The sequence below is a fragment of the Drosophila grimshawi genome, unplaced genomic scaffold (assembly GCF_018153295.1).
Source record: "Drosophila grimshawi isolate 15287-2541.00 unplaced genomic scaffold, ASM1815329v1 contig_44, whole genome shotgun sequence".
NCBI lineage: Eukaryota > Metazoa > Arthropoda > Insecta > Diptera > Drosophilidae > Drosophila > Drosophila grimshawi.
In genome coordinates this window covers 4,237,870-4,258,307 of record NW_025063240.1, presented here as the reverse complement: position 1 = coordinate 4,258,307, position 20,438 = coordinate 4,237,870, and the positions used below count along the sequence as shown (strand labels likewise).

At 37.1% G+C, this 20,438-nt stretch overlaps 3 protein-coding genes across 3 annotated transcripts; 1 reads left to right on the top strand and 2 right to left on the bottom strand.

Annotated features, from left to right (window-relative positions):
• The first annotated feature begins 1,058 nt into the window (after positions 1-1,058).
• On the top strand, positions 1,059-17,464 carry LOC6557619 (mucin-5AC). Its single transcript, XM_001985256.2, has 3 exons — positions 1,059-1,357; positions 3,241-3,447; positions 14,450-17,464. Exons 2-3 carry the CDS (start codon positions 3,366-3,368, stop codon positions 16,453-16,455), a joined length of 2,088 nt encoding a protein of 695 aa, XP_001985292.1. The 5' UTR covers positions 1,059-1,357; positions 3,241-3,365; the 3' UTR covers positions 16,456-17,464.
• LOC6557614 (cytosolic Fe-S cluster assembly factor NUBP2 homolog) lies at positions 17,371-18,612 on the bottom strand. The gene is made up of 3 exons (XM_001985257.2): positions 18,415-18,612; positions 17,917-18,359; positions 17,371-17,747 (listed from the first exon to the last, which is right to left on the bottom strand). Exons 1-3 carry the CDS (start codon positions 18,523-18,525, stop codon positions 17,507-17,509), a joined length of 795 nt encoding a protein of 264 aa, XP_001985293.1. The 5' UTR covers positions 18,526-18,612; the 3' UTR covers positions 17,371-17,506.
• Positions 18,613-18,967: 355 nt separating this feature from the next.
• On the bottom strand, positions 18,968-19,725 carry LOC6557608 (heat shock protein 22). Its single transcript, XM_001985258.3, has one exon. The coding sequence runs from the start codon at positions 19,680-19,682 to the stop codon at positions 19,131-19,133; it is 552 nt and encodes a 183-aa protein (XP_001985294.1). The 5' UTR covers positions 19,683-19,725; the 3' UTR covers positions 18,968-19,130.
• Between the last annotated feature and the right edge of the window lie 713 nt (positions 19,726-20,438).

Below are 20,438 nucleotides of genomic sequence, written 5' to 3'. Positions count from 1 at the left end.
CCCCAAAAATGGGGACGGCCAAGCGATTTAAGCCGCCAAAAGCATGTTGACCATTTACGGGTTGCAGCCTGCCGAAAATGTGTGCGTGCCTGTGTGTGTGTGTGCGGCGGCATTTTTGCCTTTGAGGAAAGTAGAGGGCACACACACAAATACGTATGTATTACTTACTTTAGCTGGTGTTTGCCACGCGAGGGGAACTGCAAACTGAAGAAGAAACACCAGAGCAAAAACAGTAACAATGCAACTGTTAATGAGCAGGCAGCACATGCTAATTGACATTCAGACGGTTCAACCCATGCAAATGGCTGCGCAAAATTTCACAAGAGCGAAAGAGAGAGAGAGAGAGAGAGAGACAAACAATCCGATGCGAATCGCTTATCGACTACTTGTCGACTTATCGGCATTGCTATCGATAAGCACTACAAAACTAAATATGGCAATTCTGTATGATAACAGCTGCAACAGCGCCTAAAAATTCACAACAACTATTACAAAAATCAGTTTGAAATATTTTAAATAATAGATACTGTAATTTTTGAAAAGCAAATTGTAGCAAAAACTAAAACCAAAAATCACACAATTGCCACATCGCTGGATTAAGTACCTGGCTGGCCCTTGTGCAAGCAAGGGAGTACTTCTTGCAGCAGTCTGGCAATACGAATAAACAAATGTGTTAAACAGCACTAGACCAGGGCTGCTGAGCACAAGCAAAGCCCGCGAGCAGCGGTCGTAGCGTTGCCACTAGGGCAAAAACACATCAATCTGTCCACTGTAGCAGCTGTATGTAAAATTAAATAAGGAAAAAAAATAATGAATATCGCGTATACGCAGCAAATACATTATTATTTGCAAAACAAATAATTTAATCGCAGCGAAATGGGCACAACTGCGCATTTGTTAACATTTATTTACCACCCAAAATAATTGTAAACAAACCAAAAAAAAAATCGAAGCGATCGCGACCACTCTCAGACTCTCTCTCTCTCTCTCTCTCGCATTCAATCTCTCTCTTCGCTCGCGCTCTCTTCTTGCAGTCACTGCTTACTGTTGCGCTGAACAGTTCTACTTTGACCAGCAAAGGAAACGGTCGTGTGTGCGGAGTAAAAATAAGAAAGAAACGACAGAAGAAAAAAACAAAAAATTTGCGCGCTGCTAATAAAACCAAAGCAACAATTTAAAAATATATTAAACTATTTCTGCTTATCATTGAACGCTAAATAAATAAAGCATTAAAAAGAAATAGAGTGCCGTAAATTCTTGCCATTAAAATGGACAAACATAAATGCATTGACAATGTGTTTTAATTTTGTATAATTTCAAACGAACTGCAAATCAACAAACACATTTAACAAAAAAGGTAAACAAAACTCAGCCGATCAACTGAATTGCCCCAATTTCACATTGCAATTTGCTAAGTACAGTTAAAATCATAAATATATTTATATATCTTTATTTGCTACCTAAATCTGCATGCTGTTACCCAAACTGTTTAATTGACGTTTTGCGGAATTTGGAGCCATTTTTTCATTCATTTTTCTTTCTCTTGTGTGTTTTTATTATTTGTTTACCGCCTATGACTAAGACTAAGATACAAACGTCCAAGAAGTCATTTCATCTGCTGCCTTTTCTAGCCTCTCTCACCTCTTCCCCTCTTTCGCCCCTCTGCCGTTGTATGTCTTTCTCCTCCAGTTTCTTTTGTTTGTTGGTTGGTTGAAAACTTACAAAAAATTGCCAATGACCGGCATTTTTTTTCAGCTCTGCCTCTGATTGCAAAATTATTATTGTTGTTGTTGTCGCATTTTTATTTTGCTGCGCAGGTCTTTTTTATATAAGTGCTAGCTGAAAGCTCAACTGAAACAACTTGGCCAGAATTCATTTAAAAAAAAAAATTAAGAAAAAATGTCTGGGCATTTTGAACGCAACTAAAAGTTTTTAATAATAACAATCTGCTGAAAGCTGTTTTAGTGCAAACAAATAGTTCATTTCAAAACAAATTGCAATAAATAACTTTGTTTATTTATCAACGCTTCTCAATTGTAAGTGGAATGCATTCGTATGCGTGATAGCCAAAAAATACATTCCACAAATAATTTCAATCATAAATACAAAATTATTGTCTCTATCTTTTTCACATGAATTCGGTAGAAGTTTCCTCGAAAGAGGGGAACTCCTTTCTTCGAGTGTATTTGAAACTTCGACGTGCACTCAAGATCCATTACTCTTCCCTCTTTTCTGTGTGTGTGTGTGAGTGTGTGTATATATATGTGTGTGTGTGAGAGTGTGTGTATATATGTGTGTGTGTGTGTGTGTTCTTCGTGTGTCTGTTCATAATTTTGTATTATATGTCGATTCGACAAAAAAGATAACATTATCATGGTGCTATAACATATGCCAAACTGATTGGCTTGATAAGTCCGACAGTACCCAATGCTGGCAGCACCAACACAGTTGCCAACCAATACACGGATACCAAAACACCGAAACCGAAACCAAACACCTAACAAATAACTACAACAACTACAGTAATGCAATGCCATCAAATACCCTGTAAAAACAATTAAGTAACATGCTAATTTGAATAATTCATTTTGATTTCTATTGCAATTTTATTTTTCCCTTTTGCGCAATTTCAAGACCATCATTTCTGTTGTTATTCATTTTAATTTTCGGCTTCCCATCTTTTAATATATATTTCATAATTTGTGCATTATATTTGAAGTATATTTTTAAGGTTTTCCCAGACTTAACTATTGTTTTGTATATGCAAGAAATGTATCTATTTTAGAAGCAAGAGTAGGCTAAGGCATTAAATGGAACGAATTCAACAGATTTAAAAAGTATTTTTAGTAATTTAGTTAACTATTTTCTTTTCAATATTATTACAGAAATGTTTTAGAAAGGCAAATAGTTCGTTAGTTATCAATATCCTGTGTTTTTCTTTATATTAGTTTGTCGAGCGGTTCCTACACAGTATTGCTGAAAGTTGCAGGGTATTTAAGCAAAACCTTGCAGACACACTTACCTTACTACGACGCAATAAAAAACAAAAACAAAAACACTTTATGTGTGGTGCAAGAAATTGCCCCACAAACTACACATAACTGGACTGTCTGGTAAACCCACTTTCTTGCCCCGCCCCCTCGCTTAAGTTAACCGCCTCTGACGAATGAAAATTGAAATTCAACTGACATTTGCTAATTTTGTTTTATATATTTTTCTCATTTTTGTTTTCTGTTGCAGCTACACACTTTCAGGATCTCATCATCAATTTGTAATTTACACAACTGAGACTACGTCGCATATATATACATATATCCCTATATATATGTCCGTATATATTTATATATATATATATATATATAACAATGGCACACTTGGGTCTTTCTATTTTTTGTGTAGCACTTTTGCTGCTTTCGACGACACAGAATGGGACGAGCGCATTGTCAGGTGAGTCCGAGAATTATTGGATGAAATTTTTGCAGCATATGAAAAATATATAACAAGTGTTTTGTTTGTCAACCAAATTGGCAATAAAATCAGCATTTCTGTCCAGAAATTAACTCATTTATAAACACATCAACTGACTCATCCAATGCTTAATGATCTCTGATACTGCCTGCTCTTTTTATTTATTTCTTTTTTTTTGAGCATTTCATTTTTGTTTTGTTTATGGCTTTTATAGCGCCCAGAGCAATCTGCCAATAGATTTATTTGCGACCTTATTACGCACTCGAGACTCTCGAGATTCCCACAAAAAAAAAGACCAAGAACCTAAATATGCAAAACGACGTCACAAACACAATCTGCCCAGCCATGACGTCAAGAACTACACGAAATACCAAAAATCGTTTATTGAATAGGTGGCTCTCTATATATAGCCATAGAGATCGAACTATTATATTATACACTGCCACACAATGTTGCTGTCATTGCGTTTGTTTTTGTTTATATTTTGGTTTTGTTTTCCTCTACAAACACATGTTTTTGTTATTGATTCTTTTTTCGGTTTTTTTTTCGTTGTTTTTTTTTTTTTTTTTTTTTTTGTTTTGTGTATATTTTTGCTGTTGTGGTTTTTGTGGCTTTTTGAAACAATTTCATTGATAATTTAGATAGCGTGCGTGGGTTTATTTTCATTTTATATATTTGAATTTCGATTGTTTTTGTTTGTTTGAGTTCGCTGGGCATGCCCCCCAACATGATAAAATTTGTTTATGTGTACTTCAAGCGAGAGTTGCCCTTGAGAGATATTTCAATTGAACAGCAGGTTTTTTGGGTTTGGGCTGTGGGGTAGGTTGTACCTGTTACGTATGGCTTGCCATTGAGTTGCTGCCGCTGAATTAACCCAATTACTTTTACAGCTAATCAAGCAGCGATCCCAAACAGATATATAGCCGATTGAAAGCCGAGTGCTCATTAATTGAGCAATTTAAATAATGAGCATTGAAAAATATTTGTTTATACAATAAAAGCAAACAATTAAGCACAATTTTGTAAACTGCGAAACGCTTAAGTACTGTAGCAAAACAAAACATTATTAATAAGCAAAAGAAATTGGGAAATTTGTAAATATTCAATATTATTTTAGCAGCAGCATCAATTAAAATGTTATATTAACAGTATAATGTTTATGAATTTTGTAAAAATTAAACTAATTACGCAAAGCCAAAAGGGAATACTTTATTTAGGAAAGTAAAAAATATTGCTATTCAATCAATTGATATTGTAAATATTATTGGATAGAAGTTCTGATTATTAAAAATATTACCACTAAGCAGACAATACACAATGTATTATTACTCGCGCAGATGCTTTAATCACAATTTTGGTAATATAATTGTAAAGAAATTCGGAACTTTATAAAAATTAATACAATAAAGCAAAGCCAAAATGAAATAGTTCAATTTAAAACTAAAATATTATTTTAACAGCAGATTCGATAACAATTTTATAATTGAAATACATTTCCTCTCTTGCCTTTTCGCCTACGTCCAATAACCAAATCAACCTTTAAAAATAGGCTGAAACAAATTGAAATCGTTCACAAGAAACTGTGAATAACGAACGCAAACAGAAGGCAACTAAGTATACAGTGGCTTTCACCTCAACCCATGCTAAAATCAATAAATGATAAAGGCACCAAATGACTTCCGCAAATGAAGCAGTCACCAAGGAGTCCGTAACAGTCCACTAATATATTTTTATGCGACACCAAAACAAAAAAACAACAAAAAACAAAAACTAAAACAATCAATATAGAGCGGGTCACAGAAGGCAAGCACTCGGGATATGCCAAGGCCAACGAAAAAGGAAAGCCATTTGCATAATCCACCACCAAAAACTTTCATTTAGGTGGTGTAAAACTAGTACATAGGACGGGTTTAGGCTCCAACTTCAACTGAGCTGCGGAGTTGACACTTTACATAGGGCACAAGTTAATGTCAAAGTTAATGTGGCTGACTCAAGCGAATCAATTTGTTTTCGTTTTTTTTTGTTTTTTCGTCAGCTCTAACAAGGTCATAATGTGCCACAATTAGCCAACAGACGAAAAGTCGAAAAAGAGGGGCAAACCTGGTAAAAGTGACGGCTGAGCGAGTTAAATTTAGTTTTTACCAGACTCATAAATCAGACAGCAAACAACGCAAGCCGATCGCATTCGAAATGCTCATAACCAAAAGCGAAAGGTCTTGCAAAAAATCAGATCAAACAAAGTCGAGCAAAGTTGAACCCACACACATCATTTCACCCATTATTATAAAATTTGTAAACATTTATTTATATACACGTACATATTTTTGCATATGTATATGTGTGGCACTTTTTGTGCAAAAAAATAGCCATATTTGAGACTACTTTCTGCAAAAATAAATATGACAGATGCACAATTTAATGGCTGATTGTATTTTATTTTTTCTTTCTATTTCCCATTCAATTCCACGATCTGTCAAATATTTCTATAAGGCTTATAAGCCTTAACTCATAACTTAGTGGTTAATGAGCTTTGGGCATTCATTGTTCCAAACTCTATTCAAAAATATAATAGATTAAGCAGATGGCTCTTTCAATGCATTCAATAAATTGGCCATCAAAGCTGCCAATCTGACAAAATGGGAAAAGCTAAAATCAAAAATACCTATTTTCATTTTCAAATTCAATTTCCAGCATCGAGCTGGAAAGTGAAACAAATTCAATTAGCCGTTAATAGAACTGCTGAATACAATATGTGTATGTGTATATATGAATTTCAATGTACGTAGAATTGTCGTTGCCTACCCGAAGTGTGTGTGCAGGTACATCTGCTTGTGTGTGTACTGGAATTTATAAACTAAATATTTGTGGCAAAAAATTCCAACTATTTGCCGTAACGCCAAACAAAGCAACAAAAACAATAACAACAACAGCCAAGCAGCAAATCAGCCAGCCAACCTACCACCTGATACCCGTGACTTTGTTAGTCGCTTAAGATAATTAAGATAATATGTCTCTAAACAACATTCCACAATAATAAAATTTCGGGTTGGCGTTGTAAATAAACAGCTAAGCGGCATCTTCATATCAGCAGCAGCACCAGATCTCCTTATAAGGCCAACAGTTTTAATATTGCGACTTTAACAATTGTACAAAAAATACTAAAATATATATTTGGTCACATGCAGTTGTCTCTATTCGCACTTTGTGAGTCATTGTGTGTGTGTGTGTGTGTGTGTGTGTGTGTGTGTGTGTGTGTGTGTGTGTGTGTGGACTATGTGAGCCAGATTCAGGCCTTATCTTGCCTATAGCAAAATTATGTTATTAATCTGTCAAGCTGTTGCATTTTTTGATAAGATATGATATGCATTGTATTGCAAAATTGTATTTCCGTATACTTATGACATATACATATATAACTAGAGCCAGACTGAGCACCAATGCGTCCTCACGCGAATTTCCAATTCTAATTTTGGAATAATGAATCATTTGAGGAGCATCCCATATTGCTCACTCGCACTAATAACTCAACTCCCTTGACGTAGCTTGTGCCATTGCCTTCAGTTATAAGAAATGTGTTAACTATCTGTATATTATGTTGTTAATTTTTTTAAAAGTGAATCTTCAAGGCTACCTTTGAATTGTAGTTGAAAATTTGTTTTTTTTTTTATTATTGCAATTCTTCGTATCGACGTATTATGTTAGACACCATGTCCGGTCTAGAAATAAAACAATCAAAGCCGACATTCATAGATTTTAAAAGAAGGTTTTGCGTCAGCTTTTAATAAATTAAAAGCAAATAAAACAAACACATGTCGTAAAAATTTCATTTGAACTGAGATTAAGTTGCCAAGAGCCATTTAGTATATGTAATACACAAGCAAGTTATGCTTCGATTTGTTTTCAAATTTATTACTGAATATAAGAAGACTGATCGTAAAAACAATGTGCATATATGTGTATTTGACTACTTAAGCCCTGGTATATATATATATATATTTATTTATATTCCTAACTGTGGCTATTTTTAGTAAAAGAAAGCAAGGGGCTTGAGTTCCACTTGATTGCCATTAGTATTACTCTTCACAATTTTAAGTGTTACGAATATTGTGCGGTCCCAAACACAATTATCGGCCAAGCACTACGTCATCTCTTAACTAAAGTGGTTTATTTGTGCTTACTGCAAGTGTACGCCTTATTCAGTTTTAGCTTTCTAATCTAGGCAATATATGCAGTTAAGTAACAAATTCTTAGCCCGGTGCTTTTGCGTTTATCAAAACAAAATATCTTATCGCCGCAGCGAAGAAGCGCATTCCAAACTTCATTAGTCATTTGACCTTTTTTTTAGCCACAATAGAGAGCAGCACATAATTATTCACGAATGCGTCATTGCCAGACATATTTCGATCAAGTATTCAGGCGTCTGTCTCAGTTAATTGAATCGGTCTAGAGCACATTTTTGTTTTTTTTTTTTTAATGCCTGTTGCGCTGAAACATCTGCGAAGGTGGACAACCAACAACAACAACAACAACTCTTTCATGGAAAATATGACGAAATTACTAAAAATGTATTATCGGAAATAAAATGGCACAGCAAGTACAAATGCGCGATTAGAGACTAGGAAATGGCATGCTATATCTTGGGGGTCTAACAAAGTCATGTAAAAGTACATGTACAGCAGCTGATTTCTGACTAGAACTGTTGGATTATTTACCCATATGCAGATGATTAAACATTTGCCTAAAGTTAAGTACACTTTTCGAGCTGTAAACGCCAGAGATTGATTACGAACGGTCGTGACTTATCCACTTATCTGCTGTTAGACACGTTTACACAATTGAACGAGCACATTTATGTCCATTTTGTATGTTTACAGGGTATAATAAACTTGAATTGGTTACGCTTGATTATTGGCATTGATTACACTTACATTTGCACATACATATATATATATGTATCTCTTACAGTTGGCACAATGAAATGAATCGTTTATAAAGCTGAGCCAGCACATGCCAGATACGTATGTATATGTGTACATATGTATACATAATCTTGTATATGTGCATATATGGCAATATGTTCATGTCTGATATACATAAATCATTTATGTCCGCTATTAAGTCGAGCAAAATGTTCTTTAATCTTTTTCGGTGTGATTTAATTAATTGTTGAAGTGACAAACTATTAACACAACTAATGTGTGATGAGGCAGTAACAGACAGCAGCTCGACGCAACTAAATACGCATAATTTATAATTGTGAATAGTGAAAGAGATTGATGTGCAAAACCAGCAAATGCTCTGTAACACATTTGAATAGAATTTATGAGTGAGTTCACATTTTGTTTGATTTTCATTTGTAATAGCCTTGCTTAAGCCATCCGGCTATATATATTTTAATTCATTGAAAGGGCCGCGCGTAAATTCGCCCACACTCATGAATCATCGCATATGAATGTATGAGTGTTTGTGTGTGTGCAACTGTATCAATAACTTGTTGGGGAAGTTAGCCTATCATTCGGTCAGCTCGAACATTAAGTTGGCCATCAAGAATTGAGGTCACTGGCCGCTGGACAATCTAGACCATAATCTCGGCAAAAGTATGCACAGAACAGAGCATTTTAATGGGTCGCCTCCATACGTATTTACAAATATACTTGCACACATATAAATATATTTATATATATTTATACATATATAAAAATATATATATATATATATATAAATATTTGCAGCTTGATATAGTATAGACAGAGTCACATCTGCCATGAAATTGGCTAAAGATGCGAAATACGCTTAATCCCAGTGGCCCATTAAAATAATACGAATGCAATATACACACAGAGCCCACACCCACTAAATAAGTACAGTATAAACAGATACTCTAAATAATAAAATTGCGCATCTGTTCGCATGATCATATATCACATTTACGGGCATTAATCAGACGCTTTGCGCCGCTTTGCCTCATAATTTAATTGTAATTGTGCAATTTGAGCAAAATATAACTAAACATTACCAGTCCAAAGTTCAGAGCACAACACCGGCATACAAAATAGCAAAAAGCAATCGGAGACGGTGTGCACAGTGGGCCTTGTAGAACGTATTTCGTTGCAAAAATTATTGCTCATTGATATTCAATATGCCTGAATTATTGTTCTGCCCTCTTTCCGTACAAATAATTAAAAAATTAACGCAATAAATTTTAATGACTTCTAAACATTAAAAGAAGTTTCAATATAAGCAACAATTCTTTAAGATTATTTCACATTTTTTCTGAACAAGAATACCCATTCGAGAGAGCTCGTCTGGGCGATACCAGGTCTTAAAAACATGGTAGCTGTCTGATAGTAGTTTTGTTAACAAATTCTGTGCTTCTTATCAGTTGATCATTAATATGTCTGGGTATATTACAGAACAATTGAAAGGCTTTGCCTTTTTTAACGGGACAGTTATCAGAAAAATGAAATAAACTTATTCAAAGTACTTTATCTCCAGCTAGTCGCTAGCTCTTAAAGTCTCTGAGATCACCAATTCGTGTTTTTCTGTTCCCATTGCGCTTTGTGGCAACGCAAACCAAACCTTTTGGACCACAGTGCGCCGTTATTCAGAATCTTGTGCGGTATTCTCTCAAAAAGGTAGCAACGTTTGTTTTGACGCATAATTAATAACGCAAAATTCTTTTTTGGCTACTAGTCGTACCATTATACGATTATATAAGTATGTACTTTTGTATATTATAATTGATCTATAATTAAGATAAGCTTAAATACAACTGTCGACTGAACGCTTGAAAAATATGTTTTATTTACGCAATAAACCTTAAATACACGTACTCACACACCCAGACACACACCTATCTGACGAATGTGTATGAATCGAGTGGTTCAGATAGAAAAAGTATTAAAAAAAAGAGCTCAACTCACAATGCTTTAATGGTCAAGGACAATAAATACGGAATATCATCGGGGGGTACGAACTACTAATTGGTCGCCAGGCGGAACAGAATCATTCCCATTGCCACCTTGACGCTGCGTGTGCGGTGTGTAACTATGATTGATCAATCACATACACACACACACACAGACACATACAACATACCCATAAATATATGTATATCTGAATGTCTGATTGTGAGTGTGTGCGTACGATGACTGCTTATTGCGGGGGATTTTGTAATCAGTTTGCTTGCCTGCCATATCATTAGTAAATAAGTGTGGCGAAAGTTTTAACATTTTAAGTAAACAAATAGCAGGCATAAGTCGGCTTGATCGAAGAGTCTTCAGCTATAAGAAACTTTCCCAGTGTTTGTTTTCTTACAATTCCTAGTAAAATGAGCTCTGCTTATAAAAATAAACATAAAAATGTTTCACAATTATTGCGAATCAAATGCTGAGTGACAATTGAATTTACTATATACGCAACGTGTTCTTGTCGAGAATGTCCGGTTAGAAGACGACTGCTATTCAAATTTATTTCTTTGCTGAAAACAAAGGCCACACATTTCTGACTTGATATATGCACATATGTAGCAGAACCTTGCAAAATCATTTTTCAATCAAGATCATTTTTTGTAAAATCAAGAGAATTCCAAGAATTACAAATGAAGAACCGTTGCTACTTTTTCGGCACAGCAGAAGTTAATAAATTTCTATCACTTTTCACCGTAGATTTTTTTCGATTGAAAAATGTAATAAATAAACTTATTACAAACATTGGTCTAACACATGTTGCGCAACAGCAGAAAGGCTATGAGATACATCTCGCTTCAAGCGCATTCAATTTAATGGTTAACGCAACACACAACGTCAAAAATACAAAATTACACCTTGAACTTGAATATTATTAGCAACAATCACTCGTCGATTCCATTCACACAGTTTCAATTCAAATAAACACAATTTGCGTATATTTAATACGCATCTCAATTTAAACGAATAAACAAACTGCGCAAAGAAGGAGATAGCTTGTGGGGGAATTATCCAAGGATATGGCTTGTTCCATAGCTGTTGTCTGTTTACTTCATTGCTCATGAACTAGAAATGCTGGCGTTGCTCAGTAATTCATGGAATCGATGTGGGCCATCAAAAGTTTTCAATTATGTAGTTTCAAACAACAGCAGCTACCAAAACAAAATGTACCTATTACATTCAATTAGTGGTAAATCAAACCAACGATTTTCAAGTCAAGCAAATTGCCATTTGAACACAATAGACACAAAGCCCAAACAAATTATAATATACGATAATTATGAGCAAATTTACGGAACGTGATTGACGCTTGTATGTGTGTGTGTGTGTGTGTGAGGAAAATAAAATATTTTGACAACCCTAGCATCATTTAGGCATTGAGGTGAGTGAGTGTATATTTGAGCTGTGAGACTTTAAAGTTGGCAAACTGTAGACTGAAACTTCAATTACTCCATCAGGCTGTTAGTTGCTGTTGTTGTTGTTGTTTGTGTTGTTGTTTTGGTTGTTTGTGTTTTGTTGTTGTTGTCAACCACAGGCTGTAACGGCTACATCAACCCGTGTCTGCTCTCGACCTCAGCGCACCACAATGTTGTAGTTAAGATACGACGGCGACCTCCTCTTCTTGTTTTAAGTATTCAGTTTTAGTTGTGTTGTTTTTGTTTTTGCTTTTGCTGTGCTTTTGCTGCTTTTAAGTAACTTTGCATGTCAGGCAATGAGCCGCTGACAGAGCAGCAGCGTGTCAACAATTCAGCCAGCTAATTGTACTAAAATTTATTTATTTTGTTTTAAAATGCCGATGACGCTAGAAGTTTACGTCGCTTTTGGCTTATTTCATTTAGAAACTGGAAAACAGACTCGAAAACGGATTGCACTTTTGCATGCAACCTTCGACTGTAGATCAATCAAAAAAACAAAAAAAAAAAGCGAAACCAAAAAAAAAAACGAAATATGAAATGTTTGCTTAATGTAGTCTGATGTGTATATGAGTGTGTATTGCTTAACAAAAAAATAAGAAAGCTCTCTGAAACGAGAGTATGCCTCGCAAGCAGATACCCTGCCAAATAGATTTTAGGTTTATTATATAATGACTAATGTAATCTGAGATTCTCAATTAATTATAACATGTCACTTGTCACTACTTTAATAGCTCCAAGTCGATTTATGCTACTCAGCTCTATAAATTGCATATTTTTATTTGTTTGGCAATTTCATTATTTGCAGTAGTTTATGACCCCCTCCTTTTATCTGTGACAGGGTATACAAAGTGACGTAATTAGCACTTGTGGTATTCGAAATATCGCAGATTCGTTAACGCGGATGCCACCTCCCGCATCGGAGTCGCTAATGAGAGCAGTCGACCCAGTTGTGAAGACGGATATGTGTCTAGTTAATTTGCATTGAATGCCAGACCTTTGGACGTGTCGACTGTGTGTTTGCGTTTATTTAACTTTAACTGCCTTAACTGCGTATCTTGCCATTTTTCTGCTGACCAATCGGGTCAACAAACCCAGCCGCAAACAGCAAAATGAAAATAAAAATACAATAAAATAAAAAATAATGAAAAAGAAAAAGAAAGCACATACAAAGTTTTTAATGCTGAGGCGTTCACAAAAAATTGCACTCGTACAGCGCTTTTCCAGCGCAATTCGTTTCAGAATGAATTTATACGTTCTGCAGATCTTGGGGAGCATGATTGATTTCGCCTACTCACATATCATCAGAGATCTGCCCTAGAATTCCACTTAGATCTCGCATAGATCACGCAAAGTGTCGTGACTATTGTGGTGTTGAGCGCCCTTCAACGACTGTTCGCATGTAATAAATGATGTATCTGTGTGTGTGTGGTTTGTGTGTATATATATGGGTGTGTATTCCTCTGTAGATCAGACTTCTCTGATAGCGTAACTTATATCTATTTTAAATTATGTTCAATTGAATGCGTTGCGCTTCACCTATATGCGGTTATATGACGTCAATTTCAGTTATGCTTTCATAAAAAAAAAAAAAAACAAACAAACAAAAAACCAACTCAAATAATAAACAATAGCCTCTAAAATATTTAGGAAAGTTTCTTATCAATTGCGACGCATTTTGTAAAGGGCGTACAATAGAAGAATAATATTATTTATATTAATAATAATAATAATAACAATAGCAATTGTAACAGCGTGATATGGCACATTGGCTATTATTGATTCAATAAGAAAAGAGATCGAGCTATCGGATCGATCGATCGATCGAAATTCTTGCCAAAAAAATAAAAAATAAAATAAAATCAAAGACAAAATATTTGTCACTTATTTTTTTTTGTTGTTTATTGTTTCTCTTTTGCTGTTTTTGACTGACATTCACATTTCTCTTGGTCTCGTTGGCATTGGCCCCGCGACGCCCCCTACCTCCCCCATTTACTAATTCAATGATAAAATGTCAAAAATCAATAACAATAAATAAACGATAAACGAGAGTGTGCCTCTCTGTACTTTGTATCCAAAAATTATATATACTATACATATACATATACATTTAAGGGGCTGTCCCTGGCACTTGATACTTCTGTCTGTCTCTGCCGGTCTCTCGTCAAACGTCCACTCCACAATCTATTGCTAATCAAATTGCAATTTTTATAAATTTACCTAAGCCCCCTATTGAATAATGCGGCGTCATATTCAATACAATCAGCATAGCAGAAGATATAACACAAATAAAATATATAAATATAAATTTATTTATTTATACATATCATACAAAGTATGGCCAAAGTTTACTCGGTAAGGACTTAGTAAACAATTTCCAATTCACATGAAAGAATTTGTTCAAAACTCTATTTAAATATTGATTTGATATATTGATATTTAAATACTTGATGAGTCTAAAACCATTTACCAAGCATTTTTAACTAGGCCCCACTAATCATACTTGATAACAATATAAGGATAGTAACTAACCTAAGACAATGATAGACAACATGCAGTTGAAAGCAACTAATTTATCTTTGGCAACCTCTTTAATTACAGATCGGGATCCATATGTGGACATATGCAAGTCGTTCAAGTGTGCGGAGCCAGCTGAGTGTCCCGACGACAGCAGCATATTCTCCGACGATTTTGAAGAGGTGCCATCCTCGTCGCTGTACAACAATAACAGAGATGAACGTGGTATGGGAACCAGCGACATTGATCCCCAGAAGCTGTGCTGTGGCTCGAACACTTGCAGCTGCAACGAATGCCCCGAAAAGCCCCATTGCAAGATGGGTCAAGTGCTGCTCGAAGTGAGCCCAGGCGACGACAAGAAGCCGGGTAGTTGTTGCCCCAAATACGTGTGCGGCAAGGAGCCGACCTGTTCTAAGGGTATTGGGACAATCTTTTGGCTAGATAGCTGCACCAAATGCAACAGTTGCCAACGCCCCTGCTTGTATATGTGCAATCGGAGCGATTGGGCTCCACCCAGCAACTGTCTGACGTTCAACAATCAGTCGAAGTCGAATGGTGAGAGCTGGACACAGGGCGATGGTTGCGAGGAGTGCATCTGCAAGGATGGTCATAATCAATGCCAAACCACAGCCTGCATTAAACCGCAATGCGAGAATGCCATTAAATTGCCTGGCACATGCTGTCCCATTTGCCCAGACACAGAGACAGCAACTATCTGGAACCTTCCAATAAACAATATCAGCGATAAGACCAGTGCATCAACAACAACAGCAACAACAAGCACAAAAATAAAAAACACAACGACCACATCAGCAGCAACAACAAGCACAACATCAACAACCACAGCAACAACAACCACAGCAGCAACAACCACAGTAACAAAAACCACAGCAACAACAGCAGCTGCATATACAACAACAGCATCAACTACAGCAACAAAAACCACAGCACCAACAGCAGCTGCTACAACAACAACAGCAGCAACAACAACAACAACAACAGCAGCAACAACAACAACAGCAGCAGCAACAACCACAACAGCCACAACAACAGCAGCTTCTAGTGTAACCACAGAAGGGGCCATTCTACAAAGCAGCTCCACAAGCGCTCAGATCTCAGTCGAAAGTAATGAAAATTTCGTAGAGCCAATTCCGGAGGAACAAATCGAGCCTGTTGGTGATGAAATTTTGAACAGCAATGAACAGAAAACAGTTGCTGAGCATCCACTGGACGATCCACTAATTGTGCCAATAAGCTCAACAAGCACAAGAATCCCGAGCAGCAGCAACGGCAGTAGGACAAACATTGAAGATGATGCTGAGTTTGAGAAGAGCACAACAGGCTCAACAACTTTCAGTTCCCAGTTGTTGAACGAGCCGGATGAGAGCAACGAAAGATCGGAACAATCCGAATTGCCGACCGAACAACCCAAAGAGTCAAAAGAAACCGCTGGCAGCACAAAGTATACAACACTGCCCAACGTGGATAATACGGAAATCGGTAGCAGCAGCAGCAGCACAAGCATTGAAGATGATGCTGAGTTTGAGGAGAGCACAACAGGCTCAACAACTTCCAGTTCCAGTTCCAGTTCGGAAGAATCCGAATTGCTGACCGAACAACTTAAAGTGCCAACAGAATCCACTGGCAGCACAAAGTATAATACACAACCCGACGTGGATAACACGGAAATCGATAGCAGCAGCAGCAGCAGCAGTATCAACATCATCAGCAGCAGCATCAGCCCTACATCTGCACCCATGGGTCATCGAAAGACGGTCGCCACTTCTGCGCCTGGCGTTCAGATGCCGGAATCAACTAGCTGGCATCGCGACTCCGACGTCAATGATGCCGATTATCGCTTCGCCAATGGGAACCATATCGATGAAGTTTATCCGTCCAATCAGAAAATAATATGGCTGATGGCTGGCATCATTACGAGTGTGACTTTGGTTGTCCTAATCATAGGACTTATTGTTTATTGTTTTTACCCTAAGAAGAAGCCCAATCCGATATATTCCTCAGTGCCGAGCTCGGAGTCAAATATCAGCGAGCATACAAATGCCTCCGATCTGCCCGCAGGCCATGTTTGAGCAGTCCTATTTGGGAAAAAGAATGCAGAAGCATCTGGAAGACACATATTGGAGTGATCTATTTCATGTTTCATTACACATACATCGACAGTCGATCTTCATTCAACAGCAATTCTATTTTGCTGCGACATTTTTAATTTGTTTACTATTTTCTCGCTACACAAATATGAATACAAAACTGTGCAAACTGTTTTTCAAAAATAAGAGCTCGATTTCTATCCGCAAAAATATTGTTTATTACAGAGAAAAATGCACTTATGGAAATTCACTATGAGTAGATCAAAATGCACTAAATGTAAAACGAGTACCTTATTGTCAAGTTCAAGAAGTTCATTATAGGGGAGTTCGACTGTATCGATATAATTAGATTAGGTATTGAAACTTTATGCTAATTTTTGTTTGTAAAAGTTTATCAATAACTCTCGCCTAAAAACAATGCTCCAGAAGAATCTGCAAATTTGCATATAATTCATCAAAACTAACAACTAACGAAAAAAAAAAAACAAAAAACAAAAAAAAACAATATTTATTATATTTTAATTAAGTTACGCATTGTGATAATATGGCAAATTTTTGATTTCAACCTGAGTAAAAGAAAATCATCATCAATTAGGTAAAACAATTTATATTTAGTCGCATTAAAAGCATAGTATTCAACACGCAATTAAGGCAACAAAACACTAACAAATCAGTCGAACGTATTAGAAATATTCTTAGATATAAGAAAACATGCACACCTAAAGAAATAAAAAACAAAACGCGCTTGGCAACTGAATAATTTTGTAAAGAAACAAAAAAAACAAAAGAAGAAAACACACAACGCACTGATTTCACATTCCTTCTAAGCGATTTTTACTATTTTAATTACATTCATACATACATATTTACGGATACACAAGAAAAATAACAACATAATGAATGCAAATATACCAAAGTTTTTAGTATCAGGGCTCTCATGCCCACAATTTTCTCGGTTAACAGCAATAAAGAATAAACGAAACCAACTGAATACAATGCGTCTTATCTCAATCATTACGAATTAAGGTTAAGCTTAAGCTATCGCTGGCACCGCCGTCAACGCATCCAAATGCTGGACAATGCCGCGCAAGATCTGCGCCGTGCTGGAATCGGGCAGCTCATCCAAGGCCGATGCGGTGCTGCCAGCCAAAACGCCTACGCGCGGATCGATGGGCAGCGTGCCCAAATGTGGCACCTGTGCCAAATTCGCCAGCTCTGCGCCGCCATTCGAGGAGAATATGTTAGTGCATTCGGTGCAATGCGGACAAACAAAGCTATAAAACAGACCGACATTAAATCAAAATAAGCAAGTTTCGCTATTGTCGCTGTGACGAAAAGAAAACAACATTTCCGGCACGCGGATGTTATATATGTATTTCTAATCATAGCCAAAAAATGAGGTTTTAGGCAACAAGTAGATTTGCAACCTGATCGATCACTCACCCGCTCATATTCTCCACAATGCCCAGCAGTTTGATTCCCGTCTTTTTGCAAAATGTGATCTCCTTGCGGACATCATCCAAGGCGACGCCTTGTGGCGTTGTCACAATAATTGCACCATTGCAGGGCACCTCGCGCAAGCACTCCATAACGGTGATGTGCTCATCGGATGTTCCGGGCGGTGTGTCAATGATTAGATAGTCCAGCTCATCCCATTTAACGTCGCTGAGGAATTGCTTAATCATCATCGTTTTCTTGGGCCCTCTCCAAATGACAGGATCAGTGCGATTCTTAAGCAGAAACCCGATAGACATCACGGCCAGCGTCTTGCTCTCATCCGTATAAATGGGCACCCAGCCATCGTCGCACTGGAATATGTCACGACCCTCGAGACCCAGCAAATATGGTACGCTGGGACCACATAGATCTATGTCCAGCAGACCCACCTAGAAATAAGAAATATATGCAATCATTTGTTACATTTATAATTTGTCGGTTTACCTTGTGACCCGTTGCGCGCAATGCCAACGCTAACTGTGTGCTAACTGTTGATTTGCCCACACCACCTTTGCCCGAGAGCACAACAATAACATTCTTAACTTTGTCCAGCATTATTAACTGCAGTTAATAATAACACAATCGTAAAGTGCGAGTTTACCATACAAAACATATGAATCAGCTGTTTTACGGGTTTGCTAAAGTCTGGCAACGCCATCAGAATTTTCCAAAACATGTGTTTCTCATGTATGCTCAAATACAATATTTCAGGCATCGATCTTTTATTTACCTCCAAACATCGATGTTTGGTATTATTAACATTATAATCTGCCCCGCGCTTTTAACAATTCAAATGTGAATGTCTTCAAGAAAAGTAAAGAGCTATGGTGGGGTGTGGGTAGGGGTGTGGGTAGGTGGGAACAAACTATATTATAAAAGAAAAGTACACACATATTAGTTTTCTTTATATTTTAATTATTCCTAGCTATTTTTGTTGTATGCTAAAATATCTATTTAGGCTATAACTGTTGTTTTTTTTAAACAAAAACAGGGCTGCTTAGCGTATTCTTTGGTATTTATTGTACAGTGCTGAACAATTTTAAACATCTCTTGCGACAATTCACAATACAAGTGCTTTGTCTCTCTTGTGTATCTCTAATTTGTATTGCTAAATTAAATTGCTACGGGCTAATCAACTAGGTATTTATTAAAGGACACATCTAATCTTTACTTTGTTTCTTTGTTTCCTCCGCTGGCTCGCCCAGGGGTGGGTTGGGCTTGACGTTGAGCTCCGCTAGGCCGGTTTGTTGAATGAGCACCAATCGCTCCTTGAGCGCTTCCTCGACTGCTGGTGGATTCGGAACATTGATAGTGAGTACGCCGTCGCTGCTTAAGCTGGACGTGGTCTTATCCGCCTCGTAGCCGTCGGGCAGAGCAAAGCGACGCAGAAATTGATGGTAGACGTAGCCGCCGTGGTCATCTTCCTTTTGCTCGGATTTGCCCTCAATTATGACACTGTTGTTCACCATTTTGACGGTCAGTTCGTTGGGCTTGTATTCACTCACATCCAGGCTGAACTGGTAGCCCTGTTTGCCCACTGTTGCCCCCGGCACAAACTGTTGCTCCTGCCGGCGTGCCATCTGCAGCCAGTTGCGGGGCATCGTTAAGTCCGTCCACATTAGCGGCTCGTGGAAGAAGGCCTGAAACGGCGACACACGCGGCATCCTTGTCAGCTCCTCGGTCATACGTAAAAGCACTGGCAACGAACGCATTGTAATCTCCGTGTATCTTGATTGTTTTTGTTAAACTGTTAAGAGAGCGCGCGAAACAGTTATTTACACGCCAAGACAAATCTCTCGCGAACTTTCTGGCTCTCTCTCTCTCTCTCTCGACTTGGCTGGCTGATGAAATTGTCAACTGCACTGCTCGAAACTATTTTGAATATCTGGCATTTATTCTATACATATCCTATACTAGTCGAATCATGCCCAAGAGAATATTTCGCTTATTTCCTAAAGCGCAGAAGTGTTGCGGCATTAAAGCGTGATAAATTGCAATTTATATAAACATATCAAATTCCCCTTGTATTTAAACAGATCAGTAAGCAACCACTACTGTCGCAAGTGAAACATTTATACCAAAACCGGTACTTAAGATAAATAAAACACAGATAATGCTTCATATACTATATACATTATTTGTTTAGAAATGCAATACTTTGTTTGCCTTATTATTATTATCTTGCAGCTCTGCGCTGAGCGCTGGAGGCAAATGCGACCATTTAACGACTGTCTGTCATCTTATGATAATATGATGTACTCGCTGATCTTCAGCATTCGTCCTACGCTGCTGGTGGTCATCGCTGTTGTGCTCTACACGATATGCTATTCACTCAATATCTTGGATGACGAATAGTCGCAGTTTTATCATGTCAGCTACAAAACTGAGATTTCGATTGAAGGTTCCCTAAAATGATGCCAGAATTTTAACTGACTGGACCCGGGCAAGAGCCGAAAATATTTGTTAAT